Source organism: Vitis vinifera, chromosome 9 (assembly GCF_030704535.1).
Source record: "Vitis vinifera cultivar Pinot Noir 40024 chromosome 9, ASM3070453v1".
Classification (NCBI taxonomy): Eukaryota; Viridiplantae; Streptophyta; class Magnoliopsida; order Vitales; family Vitaceae; genus Vitis; species Vitis vinifera.
The window spans coordinates 6,192,813-6,218,431 of NC_081813.1; the positions used below are offsets into that span (position 1 = coordinate 6,192,813).

The 25,619-nt window shown below is 32.0% G+C and overlaps 4 protein-coding genes across 5 annotated transcripts; 2 read left to right on the forward strand and 2 right to left on the reverse strand.

Moving 5' to 3' along the window:
- Positions 1–1,464: 1,464 nt before the first annotated feature.
- Positions 1,465–4,895, reverse strand: LOC100244693 (uncharacterized). Its single transcript, XM_002281725.4, has 3 exons — positions 4,508–4,895; positions 2,491–2,722; positions 1,465–1,898 (listed from the first exon to the last, which is right to left on the reverse strand). Exons 1-3 carry the CDS (start codon positions 4,597–4,599, stop codon positions 1,602–1,604), a joined length of 621 nt encoding a protein of 206 aa, XP_002281761.1. The 5' UTR covers positions 4,600–4,895; the 3' UTR covers positions 1,465–1,601.
- Positions 4,896–7,781: 2,886 nt separating this feature from the next.
- On the forward strand, positions 7,782–9,485 carry LOC100854446 (F-box/kelch-repeat protein At5g15710). Its single transcript, XM_003632707.4, has one exon. It carries the CDS (start codon positions 8,185–8,187, stop codon positions 9,292–9,294), a length of 1,110 nt encoding a protein of 369 aa, XP_003632755.1. The 5' UTR covers positions 7,782–8,184; the 3' UTR covers positions 9,295–9,485.
- A 1,195-nt stretch (positions 9,486–10,680) lies between these two features.
- LOC104880313 (uncharacterized) lies at positions 10,681–11,565 on the reverse strand. The gene is made up of 2 exons (XM_010656630.3): positions 11,368–11,565; positions 10,681–11,297 (listed from the first exon to the last, which is right to left on the reverse strand). The coding sequence occupies exons 1-2, from the start codon at positions 11,563–11,565 to the stop codon at positions 11,169–11,171; spliced, it is 327 nt and encodes a 108-aa protein (XP_010654932.1). The 3' UTR covers positions 10,681–11,168.
- An 8,985-nt stretch (positions 11,566–20,550) lies between these two features.
- On the forward strand, positions 20,551–25,619 carry LOC100261821 (uncharacterized). Of its 2 annotated transcripts, none has more exons than XM_003632758.4 (3): positions 20,551–20,728; positions 21,156–22,814; positions 23,379–25,619. In XM_003632758.4, exons 2-3 carry the CDS (start codon positions 21,768–21,770, stop codon positions 25,470–25,472), a joined length of 3,141 nt encoding a protein of 1,046 aa, XP_003632806.1. In that variant the 5' UTR covers positions 20,551–20,728; positions 21,156–21,767; the 3' UTR covers positions 25,473–25,619. The 2 variants fall into 2 exon arrangements, with proteins under 2 accessions (XP_003632806.1, XP_059595518.1); XM_059739535.1 differs by lacking the exon at positions 20,551–20,728 and adding an exon at positions 20,749–20,942.

The window sequence follows — 25,619 nt, forward strand, 5'->3', positions numbered from 1 at the left end:
GACCAAAAACAAAACGAGGAGGTAAATTAAATCGCCTCAAAGCTATACTAGTGATGATTTTGTTACCTATGCACTTAGTGTAACAAATATTAATGAAAAGATTAATGAAGTGGAAAGTCCAATGAATATGACTTCTAAATTTGTTCCTATATTTAAGTTTGAGTGTAGAGCAAACCGATGTAGAACACTTACAAGTTTATTTAAACATTAGGAGTTAGGATAAAGATGGTTAGAAATGGTCTCAAATTCTCATTTTTAAGTTAATTTGTAAGTCTTTAATAGTTTTGTATTAGAATATATTTATATAAAGGACTTTCCTATTATTATAAATAAAATATTTTATTGTAAAATTTTCTTTTAGGAAGGTGTATTTTGACAATTATGTAATTAGTTTCTATATTGGAAAAATAGAGAAAGATATTTTCACAAATATCCAAAGGTTTTTTAATTGTTTTTTTTTTTTTGTGATAATTAAGACTTTAAGATTTGAGGCTCTCCAATGATGATTTTCTGAAACAATAGTTGAAAGTTCTTAATCTTTACTAGTCTTTATATCAAATCAAAGTACTTGTACTTTTTGAATTTTTAAAACTTCACAATTGTTGTTGCACAACCCTTTTACATTTTTTGTTTTTTTAAGATTAGAGTTAGGATGATTGTGAAGGAAGAGAGCTTATCCTTTTCGTCCTTTATCGACCCCTTTTTATAGATCGGACTAGTTTGGAACAAGTGGGTCAATAACCTAGATAAGTCCCGTCATGACTCATGATGTCAAATTTTTTTCATTGATTTTGATGCTAGAAAGTAAAATAAAGCAAAAGGGAAAGAAAAATAATTGCTTTTAGGGAAAAAAAAAATTACTCAAGACAAAAGTACTAAATATGAATGTCAATTTTTTTAAAATCTGTAATTCTTATAAGAGATTTTATTTTATTGAATTATTTATTATTTATATCTTCCCATTACAATCTCGACAAATTTTATTGCTTGAAACCATTCCCTTCTCATAACTTTTGTTTTTCTCTCCAAAATCATTCCAAATCATTTTCTAAATTTTTGAACTTCTCGGAATGCCAAAAGTTATGTTTGATTTATGGAAAAAGTGAAAATATATATATATATATATATATATGAGGAAACAAAATAAAATAAAATGAATGAAAAAGTGAAAATAAATAAAAATAAATAAATTCAAAATCAATAATTATTTTTATAGATTACTTGTCATTTCGTATTTTATATAAAGATTAAATAATTTTAAAATATATAACAAAATTAATTAATTTTAATTGTATTTTATTTTTTTAAATAATTTTCACAATACAATCAAACCTCATTTTCCTTACCATTTTATTTCTTTCCTTAATACTTTTCCGAAACAAAACATAACCTTATTCTTCTCAAAAGTCACTCTCAACCGAGTTCTTTCCCTTCAACTCAGCTGATTATTTTACCAAAAGGGAAGATCAGAAACATCCAGCTATGTCACTATTTTCAACTCAAAAACTTTTGGTACAATGAGTTAATTGTATAGAGATCATTATACATACAGCAAGGCACAGACTAAAATTGGCAATCAACTAAGAATGTTACACCCAAGTTCATTTTCTCTTGGATTTTGAAGAGCTCCATGGAGGTTTTGCAGCACGCCGAGCTCTGCAACTTCGCATCAGCCTCCTTACATCCCTTCTTATTGAGGAGAAGGCGCAAACCACAGCAATTGACATTGCTGGGTACATGTAAACAGATTTCAAGGGACTTGTATTTGCAGGCTTTCTGAGAATAGCTTCCTTGACAAGGCCCCATATGATTATAAGCATCCCAAATAGACTTACTCTACCATACTTCAACAGACCCAAAAAGGCTCCTGCTACAGAGAAGTAGCTTCCTGCAAGAACCTGTTCAAATAACCAGAAAAAAAAGAAAAAAGATTAGGTTACTAATTGACATATTCTTCAGAACGATAGAATTCAGTTCAGTACAATAATGGCGCTCTTAAACCTAGAATGGGTTGTTAGAGTACATGAAATACATTGTAGGTCCAGATCCTATAAGTTTAAGCTTTCAAAAAATTGGTTGTTCAATATGGGTCACCCAAATGATGGCTCTTAGAACCATCCACGATGTATGACGTAGAATGACACAAAGTTTGGCCTACTCTCACCCAACACCAATTGGTTTATAGACAGATGATCAAAGCTCGATTCAAGAAATAGTGTCAAAGCCAAAAGTCATGGTTCGAGTCACGGGAGCCTCATGTTAGGGGAGGGATTGTTGGGGTCCACTCTAAAGCCCTCACCCAAATGATAGCTCTTAAAACAGCTTGAGAGGTGTGATGTCTCCAATGAGATGATCAAAACCCGATTTAAAACAGTTGAAATGTGCATTTAGGGAAAGACAAAAGGCCTTTTAGGACTACAAGAAAAATATTTATAAAGCTCCATGGTATTGCAAAAGGGTTTAAAGAAGTGCTAGTCCAAGCATACCAACCTCTAGGTACTGGAGATCAGTTGTGACAGGGGCTTCTTTCACATTGATTAAGTTATAGTCATTGAGCAAGTTATTATAGCTTGGGATTGACGCGTTCTTGATTATGGCATTTGCAATGGCTCCAGGGTACAGGAGGGTCTTAACAACAACTGCAGGGAAGATCTCGCTTGCAATCAACTGAGAGGATGTCAGTTCTATTGGTGTTGTACATATTCCAGTTCTGCAGGGGACCCTGTACAGAAAATTGAACAAAGCTAAGCTCTTCTGATCCTTAATGCTAACAAAATAGTTCATTTCTATATATGTTGTTGTATTTTGATAAAACTCTAGAGAGGGCATATAAATAGAAGAACATATGACAAGTAATAGACACTATCCTCTTCACTAAGGTCACTAAGGAAGTCCTCTTTACATCATTAAGCTATCATGTAACAGCAGGCTCCTTCTTGTGTAGATATTGTCTACTCTAAGCCCAATCAGTCCTCACAGTTTTGACACGCATTTACATAGTTAAGGCATTCCACTGCATATATATATATATATATATATATATATATATATATAAAGTCCTATATAGATACAATATCCTTGTTATTTCTCACAAGATTTCAAGGCCACTATCTCTCACACTGTGTTGGGGGATCAACTCTACTACCATTTGTAATGGTCCATTCCTATATAGTTGTTATCCACTCTAAACCCAATGAGCCCTCGTACACTTTAAACAGTCTACACGGTTACAAGAAATCCACTACATATATTATGATATCTCACATCAAATAAGAGAAAAAGTTCTTGAAGTAATATACGTATGCCTTCCTCTTAACCTTATAGACACGTTTTAAAACCGTGAGGACCCCTTTAAGCCTAAAACAAATTATATCTATATAATTGGAAGTAGGTCATTATAAATGATATCAGAGCCAATCTTTGACCCTAGTGTGGGGGTTTGTTTGACTTTGCAATCCTGTGGGATACAACGAGGATATTGTGTTGAGAGGCAATTGTAATATCCCACATCAAACAAGGGAAAAGGTTTTTGGGGTATGTATGGACTTTTTTTAACCTTGTAGACACATTTTAAAGTTATGAGAGGGTTCCTTTAGGCCTAAAGCGAACAATATCTACATGGTTAGGGGTGTGGGTCATTACACACATTGTGTCATGAATTTATTTCCCTATCCAATGTAAGATATGACATATCAACCAAAACATTAGAATAAAAAAGCATGGAATCCAAAATTTTTGGGGAATGATAGGCATAATGCTGCTATAGCATTTGTTTAGCTGCTTGTAACATGATAGTTTGGATAATACTAGTGCATGAAGACTACTAGTATCTTGGAAATTACATATATTTTGGTTAATACCACTAGTTTTAGGTGCTTGAAGAATCATCCAATCTTAGAAATTTAGACACTTGCACAAGTCTAGCTTGCTGGGTTTCCATATATCCCAGTTATGATCAAGGATTAATCATTCAACAATCTATAATTGGAGTCCCTTACATCGTACCAAATGCTGCCTAAATAAACCTCTAAAGTGGGTATTAAGAAGAAATGAAACTCAGAATCTGGAAAATGTGAAGAACAAAAAATTTATTTTTTTCTTTTCAAAACATACCCATAATTCAAGAATTAAAAGCCTGGAAAGAAACAGAAACCTAAAAGGGGTCTGTGCTCATAGAAAAAAGCTAGTTTGTGGGCACTCACAAGATCAATTATTAAAATGACATTACATGTGATAACTGAACAATCAAAGGGAAAACCAAACCCACGAATATGATACAGAACAACAAGATTGAAACAAAAGAATGGAAACGGAAAAATTGGGGGTAGAAAATGCTACTAAATTCCAAGAAACAAGAAACCCAGATACTGGAACAGAAAGCATGCTTTGCTTTTGTTATTTTTGTTCTTTGTTCTTATGTTTTCTCCTCTTGAATGTTACATCAAATTGATGAATCATCAGCATTATTGAAGGCAAAGAGAGAATAAGATAAAAGAAGGGCATTCACCTGAAAAGAGGAATTTGAAAGATGATGAGGTTGAAATAAATGAGAGAAGCAATGGAAGAAATGGAGCTTGCCCATTTCTTTGAAGAAGCCATTCCCTTGAAATTTTTGAATGCTCCTTTTGGTAGAGACCTTGCACAAATGGGACGGGAGAGAAGCCATGGCAGTTGGTGCACGTGGTATAGACCCCATTTCGACACTTGTGCATAACGCTTCCCGAATAAAATATTGTCCTACGGCTTTGTTTCCCTCCCATTGAACCCTTTGGTGAAGGTTCTTTGATTATATTTCCTCTAACCTGAAAAATTTTCCATAGCTTATAATTGGCATAACATCAATGGCAGTCACACTCCTATTCACAAGCTAGAAACGGTGTAGATAATAGCCCTAGAGCTTGTTTGGTTATGAAAAAAATGGTGTTTTAAGATAATATCTTCTCAATTATTTTTAAAGCGTTATCTTAAAAATAATTATATAAATGTAAAAAATATCACATATAAAAGTTATTTTTAAAGCATATTTAAAAATATAAAAAATAAATTAAAAATATTTTAAATTCTCAAATAGAAATTTATTTTATAAAACATCGTAAAACAATTTTTAAAAATCAAAATTACTTTAAAAATTGTTACCAAATAAAATCTTAAATATTTATTTGATAACTGTGTTTGAAAATAGTTTTCCATTTTTCAGAATAAAAAAGGTAAAAAATACGTTTGACAACCTGAAACTGTTTTCTATTTTCTATTTTCAAAAACAGAAAATAAAATACTTTCAAAAATCATATTTTAATAGTCTTTACTATTTTTTAAGAGTTTTTTAAAAAAAATAATTATACAAACATATATAATAATTAAAATAAAATTGTAAACATAAAAATTATTTTTTAAAACATATTTAAAAATATTAAAAACGGGTTAAAAGCATTTCATATTTTCAAATGGATTTTTATTTTACAAAACATTATAAAATGGTTTTCAAAAACAATTTTTAAAAACTATTTTAAAAACAGTTTTTTTTTTTTTTTTTAAGAAAAGCATTAAAGAAGTGTACCATAAACTTGGGAAGAAAAAAATAAATAAAAGCAAGCAATGAAAGATTTTATTATATTGTCACATGATCAACCAACCAAATACTAATATCAACCAAATATTATATTAGCACATGACAAATAAATGTTTATTCCATCACTAATCTCAAGGAGAATTTCAAAATTTGGAGAGAAGGAAGATGAATAAACAATTGACTTAATAAATACCAAAAATATATATACAAGATGTTGGAATCCTATGCTTTTACCACTTAGCATGATTAGATTGCATCCACATGGGCTTTGTTTCATTGGAAAAAATTTTTTAAATATTTTTAAAAACCCTATTATAAAATTCAGGCCTAAACATTTATAAAAATACCATGAAAACCATAACCACTCACAACATAGAAAATTATATTAAAACAAATTCCAATGATTTATTAGACAAAGATCATGGAAGGAATCAAGCATCATTTCATTTGTTCCAAAAGGTTGTGGGTTAACCTTTGATATTGAAAACGAAAATGTTGTCCCATGAAAGCTATATTTTATCAAATTATTATTTTTTTAAGGGAAAATAAATAAATAAAAATTTATTAAATTTTTATAAAGTAAATTTATTTATTAATAACAAATAAATAAATAATATTTTTAATATGACTCGACGAATGTGTGATTCTACAAAATATACTAATACTCAAAAATTCATTACTCAAAAATAATGAGAAAAGTTATAATAATGAAATTCTCAAAAATTATCTTTTAATTACGACACTCTCCCTAAAAATATCTTAAAAACATAAAAATGTTAAAAATATGAGACAAATTTGTATATCAATTTTTTTTTTATTTGGTAAGCTTTTCATATTTTATTATATGAAAAAAAAACAAAAAAAAAACTGGGCTTGAGACAAAGGAGCATCATGTTGTAGTCGTAAGACTGTAACTATGCAGCAACTTTGGCAGAAAAATAAAATAAAATAAATCCCTCTTGATGGGACGAATCGTGACTCGGTGGATCCCCCATGCCACAAAGCTTTCAAATGCATGGATGAAAATATCCGAGGCCTTTCGGACAAAATAGGTCCTTTTTCAATTGTAAACTACAAGACAGAGAAAGGGAAATTGATGAATATCATTTAGAAACAAGTTCAAACACTTCCTTCCATGTTACACAATCCCACAATTGCCTTCCAAATTTGGGTGAACCTCACTCATATTCCCATAAAACCCCCCAAAAGCCAATTATATTTATCTTTAGGGTTTTATAATAACCCAAAAAAAAAAATATATATCAATCAACTCCCGTCATATATACATTTTAATCATTAAATTTATATCAAAATTGATTTTATTTATTTTATATCTAATTCTTTTTTTTATTTTTTTTATTCTCGTTATCTATACCCTTATCTAATATTCTATATTTTAGCATGTATTTTGTACAATGGAAATGAACAATTCCATGAATACCTCTTGGACACCATTAATAAACTTTGCTACAACATCCTTATTCACAGGTTACTAGGCTATAACTTGGGTAGGTTAATCAATAACTAACTCAATCTCAATTTAAATTAAAAAATAATCAATCCAAATTTAACCCAACTGGACCTCTAACCCAAAATACTAAATTAAAATCTAACTCAATCTTATTTTTCTAAACTTCAATTAAACTCAAATTAGTCGATTTAAATTTGGATTGATCGGATTAAACTCATATTGATTGAGTTAGTCAAGTTGATTTGATTGCATGATTTAAAATGCATCCATAATAATTTTTTTCTTTTTTTAAAAAATTGTAATAATATTTATACTAAAATTTAAATAGTAAATGACACAAAATTTCAAGAGATAACAATAGAAAGATACAAATAAACTTATATATCTTTTTAAAAAAAATGAAAAAGTATATGATATAATTATAATAAATATTTTTTCCTTTAAAATCTAAAAAAAAAATATTTCTTTAAAAGATATTAACATTATAAAATATTAAATCGAGTTCAGATTAAATTCAGATTATTCAAACCTTGGTTTAAGTCCAATCCAAATTAAACTCAATTGAGAAAACTTAATTCAAGTTCAACCGATTATTGAAAATATTTATCCAAATCCACTCCCTTACTCAAGCCGAGGATATGGATGATATCGGCATCAACTATTTTTCCTCCCACAAAGTAATTAGTCATTATAAGCTTCCATTTTGCCTTAATTCGAGCAAGTGGACAATTTGAAGTACAATGAAATACAAGTGAGCATTATTTTATTGGGTGAAGTATAATGAGCATCTTGCACCAAGGGCCCTACCATACTCAAAAGTCAGGGAATAAATAGACCCTAAAAATCATTAGCAGAAAGAGTAATCCTAATGGAGCAGAGAGCTTGGCCTTTGGGCACCTCCAAGAACCGTCCTTTATGAAAATTGGCAACAGAAAAGGTACAATGCAAGAACAATAAAAATTGACAGGCTCCCATGTGGCCCACATGGGCCCACATGTATAAATGTATGACATGTGGGTCGCTCATCCCTATGCTCAATGGTCCTCCTCCTCCCCCTCCAATAATTCGTGCCCAATAATTGAAATTGAAATCTCAATATATAGTTTCAACACCCACTTGTTTCAAAAGAGAAACCTTCACCATTATGTGGAGCAACCTCCCCTTCGACCTCCTAGCAAACATCTTCTCCTTCCTCCCGGCGGACTCCTTGGCACTCGCCAGCTCAGTCTGCAAGCACTGGCACACATGCGTTACTGCTTACCCGGCCACGGCCGCTGGGGCTCGCAATCCGCCGTGGTTCGTGGCCTTGCCTGTGCGGAACCGTGGTCACACTTGCTACACGCATAACCCAATTATTGATACTTGGCATGGGCTTTTTCTAGGCTTCCTTCCTCATGCTATTCGCCCGGTTGCCTCCATTGGAGGGCTTGTTTTATTAAGGTCCACTACTTCTACTACTCTTCAGTTAGCGATTTGCAATTTGTTCACCAAGCGATATTGGAGCCTCCCAATGTTGAACATTGCCCGGACCAACCCGGCGGTGGGGGTTGTTTTCGGGTTGGACGAGAGTCCAGATGTCCGATTTTCGAGCTTTAGGGTGTATGTGGCTGGGGGGATGTCGGAGGCGCCAAGTGGGGGTGCGGCGTACGAACCGACATTGGAAATGTACGACTCGTGGCAAGACAGATGGGATATCATGGGCAGAATGCCGGTGGAGTTTGCGGTGAGGCTCACAGTGTGGAGTCCCAATGAGAGCGTGTACTCAGGCGGGGTCCTATATTGGATGACCTCCGCCCGGGCATATAGTGTGATGGGGCTCGACATTGAGTCGAACAGCTGGCGGGAGCTGAGCGTGCCGATGGCGGAGCGGCTAGAATTTGCGGCACTAGTGCGGTGGAACGGCAGGCCGACGCTAGTGGGTGGCACGTGCAACGAAGGCGCATGCATATGGGAGCTTGGCGAGGGGGATACATGGGGGTTGGTTGAAAAGATCCCAATTGAACTCGGCATGAGATTATTAGGGGTTAAGGGAAGTTGGGAAAGTACTAAATGTGTGGGAAGTGATGGGGCCTTGTGCTTGTACAGGGACTTAGGGTCAGGAATGGTAGTTTGGAGGGAGGTAGAGAAGGGTAGATGGGAATGGCTCTGGGTTGAAGGGTGCTGCTCGGTAGGAGGAAAACAAGTCCAAAATATCCCAATTAAGGGACTGCTTCTTCACCCAAATCTTGCTACCTCAGGCTTTCCAGATAAATGACTCAATTTTTTTGTGCATAGTAATTCTTTAGTTTGCCAGATGTTGATGTATCATTCCCTCTATGTAACTTAATACTTTTTTCACACTAGTATGGAGAAAAGGGTCATTGATGATGAAGTGTATTGGCAAAGGATTTGAGTGAAAGTGAGACAATTTTAGTAACCTTTTAATATTAGGCTCTGGTTGTGCCATTACATCTTTCAGGGGGTGAGAGAGAGGAATGACAAAAACTAAGGGCCTGTTTGTTTAGTGTTTTCAAGAACAGTTTTCTGTTCTTGAAAACAAAAAACACCAAAAACTCGTTTGGTTGAGAGAGTGATTTTTGTTTTTGTTGTTTCCCGTGTTCTCAAAATGACACTGTTTAGAGAACAACAAAATCTTGTTTTCCCCGTTTTTTTACTGTTCACAGAACAAAATTAAACCAAAAAAAACAATCTGTTTCCCGTGTTTTTTTTTTCTTCCCGTTTTCATCTCTTCTCCAGCACAGTGGCTCGCCTCTTCTTGTTTCTCAGTTTTGATTCAAGGTTCGTGAAATTTAAATCCAATCGCACAATAGCAAAGAGACCCCTAAAACGGATCCAGAAAACGCAGGGATTTTTGGTTTTCCTTGGGGTTTTTGCTTGGATTTTCTCGGAAATCAAACGAGGATGAATTTTCCCGGAAATCGAATGGGGGATGGATTTTCTTGGGAATCAAACGGGGGTTGCAAAAAAAAAATAATAATAATAACATGATTAGATTAGTACCTGTAAGGATTGAGAGTGGCAGAGGAAAATATGGCCTTTTAGGGATTCTCTCAGCTGGAGGGCAACTTCAGAAAAGGGCTTCCTTCAGAAAAGGGCTTCTTGATGCCCGATCAGAGAAGGGTGGCATTTTGAATTTTATATTTAGTAGAGACAAAAAAAAAAAAACAAATCATGAGAACAATTTTATCTCAATTTAATAGAAAATGCTATAATTTTTAATAAAGTTAAAGATTAAATAAAAAAATATTAATAAAAATGATTTTATTATGTTTGATTTATTTTAAAAAAATATAAAAAATATTTTTATTTATAAATTAATAAAATAAATAATTTTTTTAATTTAAATGAACTATATATCTAAAAATTATTTATAAATTTATAATATAAAATTACTTGAAGAAAATATTTTATTAATTAGAAAAAAAAAAATCTTTCAAACGTGTTTTTTATTTTATTTGTTCTAAATTTTTTTTTATTAACTCAACCAAACATGTTTTTTTGTTTTTGAGAACAAAAACCGTTTTTCAAAATTCAGTTCCCAAACATAATTTTTTTTAAAAAAACACCAAAAACTGTTCTTAAAAATTGTTCTCAAAAACTGTTTTCCAGAACAGTTTTCAAAAACAGCAACCAAACAAGCCCTAAGGGTCTGTTTAGAAAGTGTTCTTGAAAACTGTTTTTTGTTTTCTAGAAGAAGAACACTTAAAACCTGTTCGGTAAGGAAGGATGTTTCTGTTCTTCGTGTTTTGCATGTTCTCAAAACCCTATTTTCTGATAACAACTTCAAGTTGTTTTCCCTGTTTTATTGCACCATCTAGAGGAAAAAAGAGGTGGTTGTTCTCCGTGTTTTCAAAAGGGTGTTCTCCTTGTTCTTGTGTCTCCCATTCTTAGGTTGATGTTGCTAGGTCTGAAAACGTGTTAGCCTTAACCCTCTAAAATCAAACCCAATTTGCTAGTTCTGAGAGCAGAGAAAGAGTAATTTAGAGGCTTTCCCATTGAATTTTTCACCCCTCGGCGACAGCTACAGTAGCCACGACCACCGCAATCACGTGGCCTTGCTCGGCGGCAGTAGCAGCGGAGACATCATCATTCACTGGTGCAACACCACCGCTACCGCCATCGCCGACGCTAACGGAAGCTGCAACCTTTCACTAGGTTTGTGGCGATGCGGTTTCTTGGTTCGTGGGTTCCCGGAAGATCCATCTCCGTTTCTCTCTTTTCTGTGCAAAACCCAGCAAACACCACTATTGCATCCATCTACCCACCAATTCAAACAGATCAAAAAACAGAATAAATTCAAAATTTTCAACAAGAAAAAATCTCAAACCTTTTCTTCATCTTCCTCCTGGTCATGTTCCTCTCTTCTTCTGCCACCTCTCTTATCAGTCTCTTTGGTAGGAGATCTGAAAGCTCTTTTCACAACAATCAACCATAACCTAGCCGCATTTACAGGAGCCCTGCTAAACCGAACTCCACAAAACAAGAAGCAGGAGTATAATTTCAATGATGTTTTGACCGAAAACATGTATTAGTATAATCCATTTATAATTAAAATAAATATTTTAAAAATGATTAAGAAGTTTATCATTTGTGTGAATAATAATATTATTGAAATTTAACATAATCATACATGTTTACAAAGTAATTATCTAAAAAAAATTATAATCAATGTAAAAATTTTAAAATGAAATTAATTTTTAATTCGAATGAAGTATAAATTAAAAAATTATTTATATATTTATAATATTAAGTTAACGAAAGAAAACACTTATTAATAAATAAATAAAAAGCAACTCCAAACATGTTTTTTTTTTGTACTTATTTTTAAAAAAAAATATTAATTCAACTAAACATGTTTTTTGTTTTTGAGAACAAAAACCGTTTTCTAGAATTCAGTTTTTTTTTTTTTTTTTTTTTCTGAAAACACAAAAAACTATGATTAAAAACCGTTTTTCATAACAGTTTTCAAAAACAGCAACCAAACATGCCCTAAGCCATTGTTTGGTAATTGTTTTTTTAAAACAAGTTCTAAAAAATAACTTTTGAGAATAGTTTTTTAAAATTATTCTCTAATGTTTTGTAAAATAAAAATCTATTTTAAAATATTTTTGACTTATTTTTAATATTTTAAATATATTCAAAAATAATTTTTTTTATACAGTGCCTTATTTTTAACTATATTATATATTTGTATAACTATTTTCTAAAACAGTCTTCATAAAACAAATAAAAATAACAAAAAACAACTAAAAGATGTTATATGAAAACACCTGTTTCTTTGTTCTTAAGAGTATAATATAAGAAACAATTTCTAATTATCAAACATGTTTTCTTGTTTTTTTTTTTTTTCATGGAGAATATCAAACCCTAATATATTGTACTCACCGCGTATATATTATAAAATAATAAATGGTATATTTATTATTATTTAAAAAATTAGGTAAATTTTAATGTTGATTATCAAATTAAATAATTAAAATATTAAGAACATTGAAACAAAGTTTAATTTTATAAAAGAAATATAGGGAAAAAAAATTAAAGAAACTTTTGAAAGAAAAACTCTCTAGAAATTTTCATTAATTTTAATAAAATTTTAGCAAAAAACACTTTAAAATTTTTCAATGTAAGTGGTTGACAAAAGCTTGACAAATATTCCTTCTATGATTTGCTAGATGATGGGGACATTGTCCAATTTATGTGGAGGGGAAGTTGGTCATAACTTCTAAAATTTAACTTTTTACCACATGCATTGAAATTTATCAATTCATACAAGAATCATCATAGTTTGATTGAGCACATATAACAAGATTTTGATTGATTTGCATCAAGTATTTTAAATTATTTTGATCCACATAACTCTATGGTAACCACATTCGTAAGATAAAAATTCAGTCATTTTCGGACTACTAAACTACTCAAATAATAAAATGTTATTATGTCCATAACAAGAGAGTAAGTCACTTGTAGTCACTGTCAAGTTTAAATCTTATGTCCCAAACTATGTTTTACATCTTAAGATTCCATTTTTCTTATTATGCTTGCAGACAAATACTCGTTTATATTCAACAAGCTTTAAATCTTGATTTTGCTAGCGAGTTTAATATTTCTAGATTTCTTATAAAAAAAAAAGAGTTTCAAGAATGGATCAACTTTAAACTTATCAAAAAGAAAAAGGAAAAAGGAAGAGATAACTTTAAATTATTTAATTAAACTAATTGTTTTTATTACAACTATAGAAATTATTCTGAAATTTCCTTTTTTTTTTTTTTTTTTTTTAAATGGTATCTATCCAATGGTTTTGAAACTGAGTTGGATCGATTGAACCATTTCACATCTTTGGCTCATATAAATAATTGGGCAATTTTTTGCTTTGAGGCAATAAGTTGGATTAGAGAACGAACAAACCAAGCAAACTGAACTAATAGCTTAGGATATGTTTGACAACTGTTTTCGAGAACAATTTTCTATTCTCTAAAACAAAAAATAAGAAAACATGTTTAATAATTATAAAACTATTTTCTATTTTTTGTTTTTAAGAACAAAAAATAAGATATTTTTAAAAAAACATATTTTAATTGTTTAAAAAAAATAGGGAAAATCATGCTTCCAACCCATTTGAACTTGATAATTGATGTAAGATTCTCCTATCACCTATAATTGATTAGAAAGATATGAGAGAGTAATAGGCAAAAATACCTCTTTGACTCATTTTTGTCTCCATTCCACTACTCTTCACATGCCACTATCAACAAATTCATCCTTATTTAACTATTTTTGGATTTTTCGTTGTTTTTAAACTCTTTTATAAATAATTAAAAAATCAACATTATTTTCTATTTTTTAAATTATAAATAAGAAAAAAATTTATTAATCATTCAAAAACTATTTTGGAAAATAATTTCTAAAAAATGATTAATTTAAATAAATAAAAATTAGCTTTTACATTTTAGAAGTAAATAATTTAATGATTAAAACACTATTTAAAATAAATATATTCACTATTTTCTTTCATTTTATACTAAAAAGTATTTTAAATTTTATTTATTTCTTTTTTTACTATTATAAAATAAAAAGTTTAAATTTTCTTTTAATTTTCTTCCTTCCTTATTTTAATAACTTTTTGAATATGATTTTTAGTAATAAGTTATATGAAATGTTACAAATTTGTTTGCTAAGAATAATTTTTTTTAATTATTTGAATTAATTAAAAATTTATCAAAATAAGAAAAAAAAAAGGATAGATAGAGAGTTCTTATTTTAAATATCCAATTAAAATGTTTTCGCATGACCAAACCATTGAAAACATGGTTAACACACGTAAGTGGATACATAACTTAAGAAGGATATGAAATTTGTGCCACTGTACAAGGGTATTACATTAATTGTATAATGGAAATGTACTAAGTGTATAAAGATGTACAAGACTACCCTTTGTGAAAGAATTTAATCGATTCTGAACCACTCTTTTTTATTTTCCTTGTCACCCACATACACTCTTGTCATACAGTTTATTTAACTCTTACATGAAAATTCCAATACTTTCCCCAGTAATGATATTTAGAGAAAAAAAATTTGACCCTAAGTCATCCAATATTTTCTCAATCAAACCATTGAAAACATGATTAACACACCTACATGAATATATAACTTAGAAGATATATGAAATTTGTCACTATACAAGGGTATTACATTAACTGTACAAGGATATACAAGACTACCCTTTGTGAAATATTTCAATTGATTTTGAACCATATCTTTATTTTCCTTATTACCCAAGGATTGTACACTCATGTTATGTACTTTATTTAACTCTCACATGGAAATTTCAATGTTTTCCCCAATAATGATGTTTGAGAAAAAAAAAAAATAACTCTAAGTCATTCACCTTTTTCTTGACCAAACCATTGAAAACATGATTAATACACCTACATGGACACATAACTTATAAGAGATATGGAATTTGCACCACTATACAAGAGTATGTAAACTGTACAAAGAAAATGTGTCAAGTGTACAAGGGTGTATAAAGCTCGTAATAGGTTTTGTATGATTTTTAAACAACTTGAGTTTAACATTATGACGATAAACGATAATTTCTTTTTTTTAAAAAAACTAAATTATGTCATTAAAACATTTCCTATCAAAATTAACACATAGTAAATAAAATTAAAATTATTATGTTTGAACTGTTCATTACAAGTAAACTAAATAAAATATATATTTTTACTATTTTGCCCTTATAAGCATAATTTCATTATTATCAGTAAAGATTAAAAAATCATATTTAAATGGAATTAAAAATAAACAAAAATTATTTTTGAAACATTTTTATTTTTTAAAATCATTAATTTAAATTATGAAATTAGTTTTAAAATTAAAAATATTTGTTGTAATTATAGTTTTAAAGATTTCATGGTTTTTATCTTATTATTTTTAAAAAATTGTTTTAATAAGAGAATATTTATTTTAATGGTTTTAAATATTTAAATATTTATTTTAAAATATTTAAAATTAATGTGAGGAACAATTAGGTAATTTTGGAAGGGAGAAATTTTGAATATCTTGAAGTGCATGTAAGTGTTTACATTATTTCCAAAATAATATGAGAAATAATAAACACTATGAGTCTAATTTGCAAGTTAGAAAATAATAATAATAATAATATTTTATGAGGTATTTAATAATTGTTTAATATATTGACAAATAATGTACAACATATTTATTATTTTGTAAGTAAGAAACAAAAAAATATTTTCTAAGGTATTTAAAAATATTTATTATATATTTTTAAAAGTTTGAAAAAAAAATGATGATGTTTAATTTACAAGTTAGAACAAATGAAAAATACTAATATTTTATAAGGTGTTTAAAAATTGTTTAATATATATGAGAAATAATGTAAGTTTGAAATAAAGAATAATATTTATTATATATTATGTAAGTGCAGACCCCCAACTGGGGACATTGGCTGGTTTTTATTTTTATTCATTTTTTTTTCTTCTTCTTCTTTTTCTGCTTTCTTTATCCACCCGAGGACGGCTGGAAGTGAAAGGAGGGAAAAGGAGCTATCCTTAGGCGGCTGTAGGGGACAGGGGGCGAGCAGTATTTGGGCAGTTGAAGAGGACGAGAAGTAAGCGGAAAAAAAGGAAGAGAGCTGGGCGAGGGGATTTGAAGGGGAGTGGTATGTTTGGAGGGAGAGGAATATAGCTAGACGGTTTTCATTAGTTTCATGGGCATTGGAGGTGGATTTTAAGGCGTCTGAAGCTGAACAGGGCTTTAGGGGAGAAGGGTATTCTCAGGTATGAATGTAACAGGTTCATTATTAGATTTAGATCCTTGCTATCCCTCTGCATTTTTTTCTTGTTGATATTTTGGATATTTGTTGTTTTGCTTGGGGTGGATTGTTGCTTGTTGAGATATAACCTTGAATTCATGTTTGCCATCATCCATCTTAATATGCTCTGTTTCTATTGTGATTGCGGAATGCCCGAGAAACCCCTCCAATATTTACACTTGATGCTGCTTTTCTCACCTAATGAGAAGATTCACTGATGATTCATGATGTGAAACTTCCTTTGAGAACCTTACTATTTGTTTTATGTTATGCTCTGTTCCATGCTTTTTTCTTCTTTGTTTTGGCTACTCTTTGTCCTTGGATCGTGTTCAATGCATAGATGGTGGGAGAGGAGCAATTCTTGACTTGAGGAGAGCTTCCCAGAAAAACGGGCAGAGAAAACTTTTCGGGGATGGTCCGAAACAGAGAAGAAAGGAGAAATGAGTTTTTCTGGCGCTTAAGAGGATTCCGAAAATTTTTTGAAGCTGGCTGGTGCTGGCTGGTGCTGGTGCTGACTGGTGCTGGCTGCTGGCTAGTGCTGGTGCTGGCTGGTGCTGGCTAGTGCTGGTGCTGGCTGGTGCTGGCTGGTGCTGGCTGGTGTTGGTGCTGGCTGGTGCTGGCTGGTGCCGGCTGGTGTCGCCGCTGCCGCCGCGGGGAGGTGGTGATCGTGCTGAAGCCAAGCGGGAGGGGAAGCTAGGAAGAAGATGAAGATTTGGTTTGGGCTTGAGATAAGGCACTAGGCCCAATTTTGTGTTGGTTTTGGCCTTGGGCTTGGGCTTATGGACTTGGGTTTATGATATTATCACTATTATCATTATTATTATTATTACTATTCTTATTATTATTACCATAGTCATTATTATTATTAATTCAATTTTCCAAATATTATTATTATTATTATTATTGTTATTATTGTTATTATTGTTATTATTATTATTGTGATTGTCATTATTATCATTATTATTATTATCATTGAAAATCTATATTCTCGCAATTTAATCTCCTAAAGTTCATCTCTTATTATTATTATTATTATTATTATTATTATTATTATTATTATTTCAAACTCTCAAAATCTTATTATTATTGTTATTATTAATTCAAATTTTCAAAATCTTATTGTTATTATTATTAATTCAAACTTTCAAAACCTTATTATTATTATTATCATTAATTAGAACTCTCGAAATCTTATTATTATTATTATTATTATTATTATTATTATTTCAAACTCTTAAAATCTTATTATTATTATTAATTCAGACTCTCAAAATCTTATTATTATTATTATTATTAACTCACACTTTCAAAACCTTATTATTATTATTATTATTATTATTAATTCAAACTTTCGAAATCTTATTATTACTATTATTATTATTATTATTATTATTATCATTAATTAGAACTCTCGAAATCTTATTATTATTATTATTATTATTAATTCAAACTCTCAAAATATTATTATTATTATTATTATTATTATTATTATTATTATTATTTCAAACTCTCAAAATCTTATTATTATTATTATTATTAATTCAAACTTTCAAAATCTTATCGTTATTATTATTATTATTATTAATTCATACTTTCAAAACCTTATTATTATTACTATTAATTCAAACTTTCAAAATCTTATTGTTATTATTATTATTATTATTATCATTAATTCAAACTTTCAAAATCTTATTATTACTATTATTACAAATTCAACTTTCAAAAGTCTATGGTCTCGCAGTTTAATTTCCTAAAGTCCGTTTCTCATTTTCTTTAACAAATTTCAATTTAATTACCGGATCTCTAATATTTTAAATTTAATTCCAAATACTCAAATTTTCAAATAAGCTCCAAAGAATCCAATTTTCACTCAAACAGTTTTAATTCTACTTCGGTTCTCAAATAAACCTTCTGTTTTTCTTGGTTCTACATAAGCATGAATGGAATTTGTGAGACTAATTCGTGCAAGATAGATCGGGCTTTGGTGGGGGCCCGACACATATGATTTTATGATCGATTGATTGATTGACTGATTTAATTGTCATGCGTGATTGATTTGTTCTGCTTTGTGATATGTATATATTCATCCTATATAGATTTACTAACCCCCCTCTTGATAGCGCATATTGGTTCACCACCCAGGTATGTATTTTCTCGCATCATGGTCACTCCTTGTGCTTGTTTTAATTCTCATACGTGCATGATCGATTCGAGTATTCATTGTTTTTCTCATCAATTGCCACATCAGCTTCATTTTATTAGTAGAGACCCTACTTTAGGGACTTAGAGGGGTGCTATGGTTTTTACCGTACCTTCCCGATAAGTAACCTGACCCCCGAGCTTGATTCGATTTTTCGTAAGATCACCTTTTTCAAAATAAGGAGTCGCACTTAGGGTTTTCTTTATTATTTTGTTTACCCTTTTAAAAATAAAACAAAAATAAGTGGCAACTCCAAATCATTTTCTTAAACAATAAAAATCATTTTTCAAATTAAAATCGAGCTCGCCATCGAGTGGGAAACGCATGAGCCGAAATGCGGGATCCACAGTAAGTTTTCAAGATATTTTAAAAATATTTATTATATGTTATATAAGTTTTTTTTAAAAAAAAAAAAAATTGTTAAATGTTATTTACATCAAAAATGTAGTTGGCAATAATAAATTTTAACCATTTATCTCTCATGTTTAATTTATCTAAGAAAAATGATTGACAAATCATTCAACTTGATCCCTCTAATAAAAAGATGAAAGAAGGTGAAATGGTGAAAGAGAGAATGAGAAAGGTAGATGATCGGTTAGTTTTTCCATTTAACAGCCAAGAGCATTTTAGGAATTTTTTAAAGTCTCAATTTCTACTCTTAAATATGAGCAAGAGGAGGACCTTGGGCTAATCATTAGGCTCAACTATCCCTAAAACACAATTATCCCCAAAAAAATAATAAAAAAATAAAGTAGTAGATATAAAAATTATTTTTAAAATATTAAAAATAAGATAAAAATATTTTAGGCTTCCAAACAGATTTTTTTATATTATAAAATATTAAAGAATAATTTTCAAAAATTATTCTCAAAAATTATTTTCGAAAACAATTACCAAACAAGACCTTAACCTCTTTGTGATTGTGCCATGCTTGAGGGCAATGACCAAGTCACCACTAGGTCAAATTCATTATTATTATTTTAATTGCTTACATGAAATATATTTCACTATTTCCATACACATTTGTATCACAACCATATAATAAAATGATAAAATTATAAAGCTAATAAAATTCGAACAAAAAAAATGACAAAATATAGAGTTAATGGAATATAAATAAAATAAATAATAAAATTTTATTATACTCTTTGCTATATGACATATTTTAAAATAACTAAATATTAATACTAAATTTAATAAAATAAAAAATATTAAAATATTCACATTTTACTGTTATCATGATTTAATATAATAATATCAAGGACAAAAAGATTAATATATATATATATATAAAATGAGATTAAAATATAAAATAATATGACAGATAAAATATCAAACCTGGCAAGAACTTATTGGATGCTTGAGTGGGATGCTTGAGCGGGATCCTTCGCCGTGACCTTGTTCCCAACACGCTACCATCTTGGAGTTGAAGTTGACATTTGGGCATCAAAATCATTGTTCTTAAATTAATAATTCCTTGAGCCACAGGTGACCTATCAAAATCATTTGGGGGTGCTTGATTGGACGAAGTCAGGCCGGGCATCTTAGACCCGGTTCGGTCACTGTTTTCAATAACAGTTTTTTGTTTTTTATAAAAAAAAAAAAAAAAAAAAAACACGAAGCCATTTTCTATTTTTTCTATAAAAAAATGATTTTAGAAAATACTTTTCACTTGTTTTTAAAAATTATTTTTAAAAAAAATTATGTAAATATATATAATAATTAAAAATAAAAATTTGAACATATGTTTAAAACATATTAAAATAATTCAAAAATATTTTAGATTTTCAAATAAATTTTGATTGTATCAAACATCATAAACTAGTCTTCAAAAATCATTCTTAAAAATTAATTTTTACAATTATTTAAAAAAGAAAACAGTTAGGCCTTTAGTGTCCATCCTCTTTTGCCCTTATATCCCATGTGAATTTGTATCATTATTGGTCAGTCATGTATAGCTACATCCTCACCATGTGACATAGTCATTTTCCATCATCCTCCCTGTTGACTATTCTACGTTCATCGTTGCTCAGTTGTTTTCATTTACTGGGTCTTTGTTTCAGTGTCAGTCTTAATAGAATACAGGAAGCTGCTGTATCCGGTTGAATACTGTCTTCACTGTGAGTTTCATGAATTCCACCTCAATCCTCCAAGGTGAGAATTTATTCAACTTGCTTCTAGCATTGAATCGATGGGTGGTTTTTTCTTTTCAGAAATCATAGGCATCCTGATATGGGTGTTGAATGTTTTGTAGTTTGGTAGGTCCATAAGAGCGTTTTTGAAGGGTTTAGGGAGACTTGAGCTTTGATTCTTTGGCCAAAAAAGAGTCTTTAACCCTTTTGAAGCAGTCGATTTGATATTATGTTAGGTTAGTTTTTACTTTTAAATCATCGATTGCATGATATAGAAACTGGGTTCTTGGATTATGTTTGAATAATGAGAGTTTTGAAGCATTTGAGGGGTTTGTTCTTAATTGCTATCAAGCAAGCAAGAAGAAGTGGGTATTTTACCTTTCAGAAAATTTTTCCTGATACAGAAACTGATTTCTTGAGTTTCTCCTCTCTTTTTTTTTGTTTTTTAGGTATTGATACAGTTCAAGCATTTTGAAGAATTGGGTTTTGATTGTTATGGAATTCATTGAAGAGATCAATGGGGTTTGATGAGTTTTCTTATGCAAAGTGGGTCACCATGAGTTGGAGTTGGTGGGAAATGAATTCAACGAAATATGCTAGAACTTGGCCTGTGTTGAAAATGGTATATTTTGATAGCCATTTTGAAGTTCTGGATTGGATTTTCTGGATAAACTCTCAGAGCTTACTGGGATTTTGCGGATGTGCTTAGTCTTAATCTTTCTGTTCATTTGAGCAAATTGGTGTTTTTTCATCATGGATTCTCTGAAGGCATTAATGGGTGTCTTGCACTGTGGAGAGAACTCATTAAAATTTGATTGATATTAACTGGATCTTATTGTTGCACTCATGACAGTCTGTTGAAGGTGAGTCCAATTGGTTTACTCCTATGTGAAGGTTAGATTGTTACTATTAACGTCTATACAATGTATTTTATCTATGTTTCGCTCTGATAAATTAAGGGTTTTCATCCAATTCTTGGTGTCCCTAGTTTTATGGTCTGGGTACAACTACTTGATTGAAGAAATTTGGAAAATACTGGTAGTGTATTTTCTTGGGTAAGAATGGATGCTTTGCAGGTCATTGCTTCAGCTACACAGATTGTTTCGGGTATGGTAGGGGCCATCAGTGCATTAGAACAAGCCTCCAGAAATCTTGATGAGGCTCCAAAGAGAGTTCGAAGCTTAGAGGATTTTGTATGTGATCTAGAGAACTTGACACAAAGAATTAAGCAAAAGCATGCCTACAAGCTTCATAACCCCCAGTTAGAATACCAAATTCAAAGCTTGAACAGCCTGATTGAACGGCTGCATCCAAATATCAGGAAGGCAAGAAGGATTGTGTCCAAAAGTAGGGCTAAGAACTTGGCTAAGGTGGTATGGACTTCAGTTGCAGGAGACCCCCTTGAGAAGCTAGTAAATTCAATCCGGGACGACTTGAATTGGTGGCTTGAATCTCAAAGATTGGCTGGAAGTGTTGAGAAAGTAATAGAATCAACTGCTAGAACTATTCCAGTACGGCTGAAAATAAAGCCTGAACAAGGCTACCCAATTTCTAGTAAGTGTAACTTTGTGAGAACTTTACTAGAACAAGACAGCTCTCACCGGGTCATTCTAATTGTTGGGTTATCTGGTATTGGAAAGTTGTGCTTGGCTCGTCAAGTAGCTGCCGATCCTCCGATGAAGTTTGTGGATGGAGCAGTTGAACTTGGATTTGGACAATGGTGCAGCAGAGCTGCTTGTAATGAAAGTAAGGACAAATACCAGAGGCGCTTGGCAAGAAAAATTTGTAAATTTCTGGTCCAAATAGGATTCTGGAAGAAGATTAGGGATGAGAATAGTGGAGATCTTGAGTATATGTGTTGCTTGCTTCAAGAAGCCTTGTATGGGAAAAGCATTCTAATCCTTCTTGATGATGTGTGGGAGCAAGACATAGTTGAGCGGTTTGCAAAGCTGTATGATAACAATTGCAGTTACTTGGTAACAACAAGAAATGAAGCTGTATATGAGATTACAGAGGCCCAGAAGGTAGAGTTAAACAAAGATGACATAAAGGAAATAAGCAAGGCTATTCTTCTCTACCACAGCCACCTTAGTGAGGAAGAGGTCCCGGTATGGGTTTTTCTATTTATGCTTTGGAATTTATGATATTGATGTGTGAAGCAATAAACTGATTATCTCTTAATTTTTTGTTGTCAACACATTAAAGCCTATGGATTTTACAGGATTTGTAATAGGCACCTTCTAGGATTCTCTCATGAGATTTATCAGGCATCCTGACATTTCCCCATTTTTTATTAAGCCATTTGGCCTGTGGTTTTTGGCACCCACTTGCTAAGTACTTAGGAAGACAAATTTTTTGCCTCAAATACCTTTTGACAAAATGAAGAAAAGCCTATTACAAACTAATTCTGGGGTTCAACTGTATGACTCAATACCAACAATCAGATTGTCTGCCTGTGTTCAGCTTCCAGTTTTGATAATTTTCCCTTCTTTGATGTTCAAAGGCCAGAAACCTAAAGTTTAAAAGCACCGATCCTAGCATTTACCTAGTCTAGTTCATCCAGATTCAAATGAAGTCTGTTCTCTATTTCTTGATAGTTTATGCTCTGTTTAATCTCATTATTCATTTGTTCTGCTTGGTTCATTTCTGATATGTTCTTATATGCTCAATAGGGTGTGGCAGAAAGCTTGCTTGAACGTTGCGGCCATCACCCACTTACAGTAGCTGTCATGGGTAAGGCTCTCAGGAAAGAAATAAGAGCTGAGAAATGGGAAAAGGCCATCATCAACCTATCCACCTATGCCACTTGTGCACCAGGTCCCATCTCATATGTGAATGAGAAGGAAGCTGAGAACACACTGACCATTTTTCGGTCATTTGAGTTTAGTCTTGAAGCAATGCCTGAAGACTCCAGAAGACTCTTTATAGCTCTTGCAGCCCTTTCATGGGCAGAACCTGTACCAGAAGCTTGTCTAGAATCTGTTTGGTCAGTTGTTGGGCAGGACAACCTGTTTCCTCTGGTTGTCTGCAAGCTTGTTGAGGGATCCCTACTGATGAAAACCGACTCATTTCCCTTGTACCAGGTTCATGACATGGTATCATTATACCTTGATTGCAGGACACATGATTCAGTTAAGATTCTACTCTCTGAATCTAGCCCAGAAAGGATTGCATTTATCAGCCCCTGGCTGTTGACTTTTGGAAAAGAAACTGTGAAACAAATTGCTGAGCAGAGAACAGAGTTTTGTCTGAGCGGTTTGGAAGAAAAACAGGCAGCTATCACCTTAGAAGCCATTATCCAGGCTTTGATGGCTAGCGAATCCATTTCTGAACTTGAAGCTAGTAGAGCAAGCTTTAGTAGTATATTGGGACCTAGGATTGAGAACTTGATTTCATCCAACTCACAGGACCTAATTGCAGTGACTGCAGAAGCTGTCACAATAATATTCAGTAAAAGTGATTATCAGAAGTATTTTCCATCCCTTGAAACTACTGGTGCAGTTGAAAAGCTGGCAAGTATATTAGAGAACTGTGAGGATCTGATGATCCAGACTAACATCTCAATTGTCCTTGCAAAACTTGCAGAATTTGGAAGCCTGGATACAGTTGATAAGGTCCTTCAGAGCATTCTCATTAACCAGCTGGCTGATTTACTTTCTCCCAACAATGAGGAATGGCATGAGAGTGTGTTTACTACATTGATGTCATTGATAAAAGCAGGAAAGTTGAACGCCATTGAAAGGATGTATGCCCTTGAGATTGATAAGAGTCTGATTAAACTTCTTGAGAGTGGATCTGAAGTTGCACAACACCATGCTATTGTCACATTGAAGGCATTTTATGAGGTGGGAGGCCCTCCTGCAAATGGGTCTCTTCAACCCGGTAATCTAAACCTCTTACCCTGGCAAGCAAGGCTTAGTTTGGAAAGGTTCGTTTTGTCAGATATAAGTATTCCCCTTGCACCAAAGCCACAGACTTTTGAATATCTCATTCACAAGCTGCTTGACCATGATATCAAGCAGGTACTGGAGGCAATGCAAGATCTCATACCAATTGTTGAGAAAGCAGGAGATTCAAGGATTAGAAAAATGATTTTACAGAGTCCCCTCATCAAAAGATTATCAGAACTCTTGCAGTATGGGCACTCGGAACAAAACACTATAAGATCTGAATCTGCCTTTTTATTAACTAAGCTAGCTTGCTCTGGTGGAGAACCCTGCATCAAGAAATTTCTTGAGCATGATATTATTCCTGAGCTGGTCAAGTTGATGCATTGCAATGCCCCAGAGCTGCAGGATTCATCCTACACAGCTTTACACCAGATGCTTTTTGGCAATGGTGGGGTACTCATTATCAACCAGATGCTTCAGACGGGTCTCATTGAGAGGTTGGCTCATTCGCTTGAGGGAAAATCGATGAAGACACGGGAAGTGAACATGCATTGCATTTTGGATATAGTCGAGTTGGGAAGCAAAGCCTGCTTAGAGCGAATGCTTTCTTTGCAAGTGGTGGAGAAGCTTGTGAGGATTGAAAAGGCCAATGGGGGCTCGGGCGAAACCCTGGTTGGATTTCTCAGAGGAATAGATAAGTGCAAGCATCTTTTAACAGCAGAGCGTAGGGTGATGAAGCAACAAGTGGTCAGGAAGGTGAGGGCAGCTCTGAAAGGCCATAAATTTGGAGTTCAGATTTTAGCAGCTCTAGATGCCTGTGTTACTGAGGGATCAAAAGGTGCCGGTAGTAGTTCTACTGGTCGACAAAGAAAATAGTAGTTTGGCTTTCTATGTATTGTAAAGGAGGAGAGTTTGCAATTTTTGCTAGCTGTTCAACTCATGCCTTCAACAATGTATAACATTGAGGTCACATGTCATTCAAAAAATGAATACAATTTTGAAATACATGATCATTCAGTTTCA